Source organism: Pteropus medius, unplaced genomic scaffold (genome assembly GCF_902729225.1).
Source record: "Pteropus medius unplaced genomic scaffold, Ma_sr-lr_union100, whole genome shotgun sequence".
Taxonomy (NCBI): Eukaryota; Metazoa; Chordata; class Mammalia; order Chiroptera; family Pteropodidae; genus Pteropus; species Pteropus medius.
In genome coordinates, this window is record NW_024341755.1 from 203,304 (window position 1) to 210,799 (window position 7,496).

The window sequence follows — 7,496 nt, forward strand, 5'->3', positions numbered from 1 at the left end:
TAATTTACAGAAAAGCAGATTTAGTGAGTCTGGGGTAGGGCTCAGGCCTCTACATTTTTTTATGAGAAATACTCATATATAAAATGTAATTTTAATGTTAAATTTGGGAAACAATCCCCCACAACTGTGATCCTTTTGGAACTGCAAATCATACTTTTTAGAGAAGTGAACACACCGAAGCTTAATCAAAGAGAAATCCAGGGTTTATGACTGGGGCATACTTTAAAAAATTTATTAACCACTATCTGTTTCTAGAATCAACAGGATCAGTACAATGAAATTAGGTTTTATAAGGGTAGCTTAACAAAGAAATGGTATCTGATACATACACCCATATATATGTATATGCATGTACATGTATAGTACTTTAATGACTTACAAAGTACTTTTGCATATTTCTTATGATGTGGGTGGGGTAGAAGGGAATTGTCCTTCTACCCCACCTACATCAGTAAGTCTTACTTTCTTTTCCTCTTTAGTGTAGACAAATTGAGCAGGTCAGCGGAATTGATAAGGCAAGCCTGCCAGAAGTCACTCTGAAAGAATTCACCCTAAGGCAAATGTTAGGCTATTAAAACCATAGTTATCTTTGAAAGTTATTTGGGATAGAGGTTCCAATGTCAAGTGCACAGCATTGTGTCTGGCTCACAAATTTGCCTCCTAGCCCAGGTCCCAGTGAACCAATAACTCATACTTATTTGGAGTCCAAATATGAAAGAAAAGGAGGCTTTAGGGGGGCAGGGGAGGAAGGGCTACTTGCTGAGAATCCTTTAAGATAATGGTCCCCAACTTTTTGGTACCAGAGATGGGTGCTTCTGTGAGAGTCTAATGCCTGATGATCTGAGGTGGAGCTGAGGCGGTGATGTCAGTGCTGGGAAGCGGCTGCATATACAGATGGAGCCTCACTCACTCACTCTCCGCTCACCTGCTGCTGTGAGGCCATGTTCCTAACAGTCCACGGGACTGGTACCAGTCCATGACACGGGGGTACGGGGGTGCGGGGGGGGGAGTTTGGGGACCTCTGCTTTAAAACATTGATGTTTAAGCAGAACTGAGATGGTATCCACCTGGATAAGTGTAATATTAAAGCTGGAGAAGGGGCATTCGCCTAGTACCTGTAGGAGAGACAGCTCAGCTTGGCCCAGCAGGATATCTGAAGCCTTCAGTGAGGCTTTGCACCTAGAGGTCTCTGGCACTTTATTTGTTGATGGGAGCCATGGAAGGAGGACTCAGGAGGAGGAGCAGCTGTGCCCAGCAGACATGGCAGTATCCAAGGGAAGAGAACAGCAGGACAGGAAGAGACAGTGACACTCACCAGGAATCTCACAGGAATTGTTTGTGAGCGCTAATGAGCTCTCCTCTTTTGGGTACCAGCCTCTAGATTCTTGAAAGAACTCTATAGGGTTCCCGCATGTTGTAGGTGGGGGAAAAACACACAGCTCCCTATCTTTACCTCATGTGGTTCCACAGCAGCCCTGTAAGTCAAGTATTATTCCTATTTAAAGGGGTAAAGAATGACCCTTAAGCAAATATAAGTACTTGCTTTATATTTCTGCCTAAGAGATTCAGAAGAAACACTGGCTTTACTTTTTTTAAGTTCTGTCAAGTATTTATTAAGTGCCACATCATCTTTATAAGCTGATAGCTTTTAAACTGCTTTACATTTTCCCCATTATATCGGGGTTTTTTGGAACTCAAGTAAAATGTGTTCGTCTTGAAAAAAATGAGAAGTCCCAACAAAGCAAAAATGAAAAACAAAAAAAATCACTATTCTTACTGCACAGATAACCACTTTTAAGCCTTTGAAGTATATACTGTTTTTCTTTGCTTATTAATATATAAATATACATTTTTTACAAAAACGGGATACTACAAATACTTTTCAAAAATTGCCTTTTTCACATCACAATGTATAACGTCCATCTTTTCATGCAAATGGGTGAGACTCCTAATTGACAGAGGGAGACTTGCGGATGGGGGGAGGGGAGATGGAAGCCCAATTTACGCCAGTTACAAGTGAAACACCTTAAATAAAGCCAGGCAAAAAGTCAAAAGAAGATGGCGAGAGGGATACGAGAAAATGCAAACCAAGTTCAGGTGGCAATACTTAAATCTGGCAAAGCAGCACTGAAGGCCGGACACATTAAATAGGATAAGGACGGTTCCGTCTTGCCTTCCAATGCATGATCATCAATTTGTTTCGTACTCTTTTCATCTCTTCCATCTCCTCTGCTACCTTTATCATCTCCTCGTTGCTCAAATTTCTGCCGTGGATGTCCCCTCTAAATTGCGGGCGAGAGCGAGCCAGCCTTTCCTTAAAGCTTCCTTCTTCTAGCTTATGTTTTCCCACTCCGCAAGGAGGCTGCTCCATGGGAGGGCGCGCCTCGAACAGGTCCTTCCTAGAAAGGTGCTCCTGAGGGGGGCGCTCTTCGGACACCAGCATCTCGGGAAGGAGCTCGGGAAGGAGTTCCTCGGGAAAGAACTCCTCCTCCGAGGACTGCTCCTCGGAAGACGGCTCCTCCGGACTCGGCTCCTCGGATGACGGCTCCTCCGGACTCGGCTCCTCGGATGACGGCTCCTCCAGACTCGGCTCTTCGGACGACTGCTCCGGCGGAGGCTGCTCCTCGTCGGTCTTGGGCGCGCTTTGTGGCTGTTCTTCATTTGCTTGGCAGGATTTTTCCATGCTGGGAATGGTCTTCATAAGCAGTTATTCAGAGGAGACAAGAAAGGCAAAGTCAAGTCAGGATAATTAGTGGCCAGACCGAAACCACGGCCTTGGGTTCCCATACTTGCCTTTTCCTGCTTTGGGGCCCAGGTACTCCCACCTACGCTGGCGGAGAGGCTGTGGTCCCGGGGACGCCGCCGCGTCTCCTGCCCCCGCCGCGGTCGCCCCCTCCTTCCCGAAAGCCCACCATTTTCCCAGCAGGCCTTGCCTCGGGCCTCTCCCGCCGCAGCAGCAGAGGCGGGGCGGTGGCGCCGCCGACTCCGTTCCCACTGTCGTCCTCCCTCGTACCGCATCCCCTGCCCACCCTTTCCCGGACCTCTCCTGGCCTTGTGCTCCTAGGTGTTCCGTCCTCGAGGTGCTCGGCTGTGACCTGCAGACCTGCAGACGGACGCCAGAGAGGGTAGGGGGCGGGGAGTGGGTAGGAGGAGGGGCTGGCTGACTCACTCCCCTTTTCTGGGCACCGGCCGCCGCCCCCGCGCCCTCCCTTTCTTGTTCCCACCCCCCATGTCTTCCCGCATCTCGAGCTTCGTCCTCCGTGTCCCCACCCCCACCCCGCAGCGCTCGTCATTTCTTTTCAGGTGGGAAGTGGAAGCGAAAGATTGATTACTGAGAAACTATTTCTAAGTATCGGTGGCTCCCTTTTGGGGTTTGCCCACTCATCCCCCCGCCAAGACCACCATTTTCTGGACTGACGTGCGGGCGCCGGGCTGGCATAGGGAAAGGCCTTTACTGTCATAGAGAAGGGCCTACACTCTCTGCCATCCCGATCCCAGGAGTTATTGGGCAGCACCGACACACCGATTTCAGAAGGCGGAGGGAACTTACTTCCTTCAGCTTTTCCCCTCGTCCAGAGGGCAATAGGCAGACGGTGTCTGGACAGGCAAAAAGGACTAGGACGAGAGGGACTTGGGCAAACACAGGCTCCTGGTCACGTGAGAGCCGCGCGTCACCGCCAAGCTCGGATCCCCAGTTACCACTTTGACCCGCAGCCGCGCTGCAGCAACCTATCAGTATTTCTTGAACTCCAACGCATCAGGCATCTCCAGTCACCTCTCTTTGTTAATATTTGCCTTTTCCTGGTGACAGAGTCGGTCAGCGTCCAGACTTTGGGGTTATTGCCTTTTCCTCTGCTGCTTCCCCTGACAACCACCTCTCACCCTCATTCTTCTCTCATCAGCCACGGAGGCCCATTATTATTTCCCCTACAGTCCAGATCCTGCATTCAAATTTGACTATTTCTCCTTAATGAAGCAACATCATATGCCACCTCTCCCAGTTGTAATCCATATCTTGGTTATGGAGTTTCCATATCTTGGAAACTCAACTTGGTTTTCATCTCGTCACTTTCATGGGAGATGAGCTTTCAGTTTTCCGTGACTTCAGGATTTTATTTTTGGTGAGCCCCTGGACCTATATCACAAATAAAAACTCCAGTCTAAATTGATAATCATTCAGTTCTAGAACTCTAAAAAGAAGTAAGTTTGTAAATATAAAAAGACTGCTTTGAATTTCATAAATCAAGATACACATTTGTCCAAGTACAAATAGTCTGAAAAAGGAAATGGGAACATTTTTTGATGGAGTGCATGATATTATTGTATGTATGTATGTATGTATGTATGTATGTATGTATGTAAATATGCGTACTATTATATATGTGTGTATGTATATATACTGTCATTTTTCATAATAGAAATAAGATATTTTGCTGGAAGTCATATCCTTAACCAGCCACCTCTTGTTGTTGCTGGTTGACAAAGTTTATATTCATTAAATTAGCAAATATTTGGGTCTATTTGGGTCGTGGGGCTGCTGGACCCCCAAAAGAATGATTCAGCACAGAGGGCATTCGTATTAAACTATGCAATAATTCTGTCGACCACACACTGAATATAGCAGGATTAAAATCATGCTGACATATTCAATTATCATTACAAGTCTGTATCTGTAATTTTGGATCTAATGGTGTTTTATGATCTTCCTCATGCCTGCATTTCACCTACTCACATCAGCCTGGATGCTACTTTTTTCAATCAGATGCCCTTCTAGAGAGCAGAAGATACCTCTTCTCCTGTCTGTATTTTCCACTTTCAGGATAGGTGGCCATCAGATCTGTGAGGATGCTGGGATTGCTTTTTGCAAACCTGGGCTGCCTACTAAGTTTCCCAAACAGAAATTCATATGTGAAATTTCCCATTTTGTCACTCTTCATCCAACATCTAATTTACTTTGTGCTGAGATAGCTGCAAGACCGATATTAGTTTACCTTTATATCTTTTCCATAACCGTTGTTACTTTTCAGTTTTTCAGTAATGTGTGTCTTTTAAACCAAGTTTCACTATACCTTCCTTAGTCTTTTCACCAAGGGATGGGTTCATCATTTGTATGGTTTCTTTCAAGAGTAGGCCCATTTCATTGATTTCTTCATTTCTATCCTTTTTTCCCCCTTACATCCTGTGATGGAGAACTCACTACCTTAAAAGATACCCCACTGAAATTTCAGACAGTTCTAATCATTCAGAGTGGTTCGTTGTTGTTGAGTTGAAATCTTCCTCCCAATTGTTTATACACATTGGTCCTGGTTCTGTTCTCTGGAGTGGTACAAAACATGTATGAAGGAACAAAAGTGGCTTTTACCCTTGATAGCCTGACACTGGTGAAGTTAATGTTCTGGTTCTTTACCCTTCCCACCTGTGAGACACACTGGACAAACTTTCTGTGGTTCAGCTTCCTTATCTACAAAACTGGAGGCATAATAGTACCTATATCATAGGATTGGTAAGAGGAATAAATGAATCAGTGTATGTAAAGAATCTGGAATAATGCCTAGTATATAGTAAGCACTCCGTAAGTATTAACTATAATAGTAGTAATAGTACGATGTGCTAATAACACTACTAATTATCATTCTTTTATTTTTAACATTAATTGAGCATTTATGCCAGGCATTGCAGTAAACACTTTAAATATGTTATCTTATTTAATCCTTAAACAATTATGTTCTTACCAAGAAGCTCCCAGTTAGTTTACCTCTTTCTGACGTAATATATTTTTTCAAAGTCATTCACCATCCTACATGCTCTTGAATTTGTAAATGTCTCTAAAAATAGTGAATTTTCTGTCTAGTGTAGAATGAAGTGATCTTATCACACCCTTCATTCTAGAATAGCCACTATATATCAATAGATGCATCCTAAGATCATAGGTTTTATGGATGCCATATCACACAGTTGAATCCACTTTAAGTTGCAGTCAGCTGAGACCCTCAGATCTGTTTCATGCATCCCTGTTAAAGCGCTTCTGTAAATCATTTTAGTTTTAACTCAAGTACAGAAGCTTCTATTTTTCTGGGTTCAATGTCATCTTAGATTCACTCGTTCTTTGAATCCAGATTCTGTCATTTAGTACATTAGCTACAAAATATTAATTTAAATCACACAGTTAGTACTAAATAGGCTGATAATTTCAGCAAACTCAGGAAAGATCTAGGGGAGATCTCAGCAAAGAGCTCTGACCCCAATTGAAAAATTCCTTTTCCCTGGTGAGTGTGGCAGCCAGGAGTGTACCCTGCCAGGCCAGTTCCTTTCCTCTCTCAGTGTGACTTCTTAGGGTGGGATTATTTTCTAGTGCTACTGATAGAAGACACAGTTGCCCCTTGAAAGCTCCCAAACCAGTATAAATTAACCCTTGATGAGAACTTAGTAAATGTGGGTGGCAGGCAGGCAAGGGACTTATGAAGAATTAGAACCAGGAAAGGAGGAAGGAAGACAGTGTCTTCATAAATTGGATTTCTCTTTGCCTGACAGTAGCTGATCTGGTGTTCTCTTGAGAGAAAAGGCTCTTCAAGAAGGAATAAGGTGAAGGCGATTCTGCCATGGTGACAACTATTTGTTACAAAGGAATGTGCTCGGCCACTTGTTTGTGTGTGGTCAGGGTGGGGGCTGTGAAATAACCCTTCTGATAAATTTGATTTGATACTGCTCATTTAGGGTCCTGTGAGGACATGTTGTTGGACTCACTGTTGCTAGTGAGGGTTTAAGTCTAAGTAACTCCATTTTACAAGTGAGATAACTGAGGTTCTGGGAGGTTATACATAGTTCCCATGGAAACACAAATGATAATAAGCAGCCGAGATGGGATTTAAACTCTGACAGTGTGACACGAGAGATTGAACCTTTAACTACTTTGTAAAACTGCTCCTGGGCAGTGGGCTCTAGACATGTTTATGTGCAACCACGGTGGGAAGCACAGGCCTTTTCATGTAACAGGAGCTGAAAGCAGGCAGGGCAGCCATGTCCACAAGGGAGAAGGCAGTCAGCCACTGGCAGCTGCTGCCATAACAGTAGTCTCCAGAGGCGTGGCCTTTCTCTGAGGCATCTGAGGAAGCCCAGCGTGGGTTTCCAGTTCAGGGATTCCTGTTCCCTGGTGAGGTTGCACATCTGTGGCAGGACCAGAGGCCCTATCCCTCTGAGCCCATGTATAGTAAAGACTCCATGGAGGTCTGGTTTCACTTTGCAAGGCCCATCTGCCTGGAGTTGAGGAATTCTGCCTTCTCCAAGCCAGAAGTTCTCCTTGCTGCTGCCACCTTCTCTGCGTTCTTTTCTAATGACACCCATGGCTGTTCTTTGGTCTCAAGACTTGCAACTGTGACTCTCAGGCTTTCTTCCCCTACCCCAGCCCCAGGAAAAATGGTCAAGTGGGAAATGCAATGACTACAGCCTTCTCTTTTCTGCTTCTGGCCTCATCCCACCTACCTAGACACACACATCCC

The 7,496-nt window shown here is 44.8% G+C and overlaps 1 protein-coding gene across 4 annotated transcripts; it reads right to left on the reverse strand.

Annotated features, from left to right (window-relative positions):
* Positions 1 to 1,582: 1,582 nt before the first annotated feature.
* TCEAL1 (transcription elongation factor A like 1) lies at positions 1,583 to 3,705 on the reverse strand. Of its 4 annotated transcripts, none has more exons than XM_039852369.1 (3): positions 3,551 to 3,705; positions 3,052 to 3,103; positions 1,583 to 2,695 (listed from the first exon to the last, which is right to left on the reverse strand). In XM_039852369.1, the coding sequence occupies exon 3, from the start codon at positions 2,681 to 2,683 to the stop codon at positions 2,144 to 2,146; it is 540 nt and encodes a 179-aa protein (XP_039708303.1). In that variant the 5' UTR covers positions 2,684 to 2,695; positions 3,052 to 3,103; positions 3,551 to 3,705; the 3' UTR covers positions 1,583 to 2,143. The 4 variants fall into 4 exon arrangements, with proteins under 4 accessions (XP_039708303.1, XP_039708295.1, XP_039708313.1 ...); XM_039852361.1 differs by having other exon boundaries at positions 3,042 to 3,103; positions 3,551 to 3,704; XM_039852379.1 differs by lacking the exon at positions 3,052 to 3,103 and having other exon boundaries at positions 3,551 to 3,685.
* Positions 3,706 to 7,496: the final 3,791 nt, after the last annotated feature.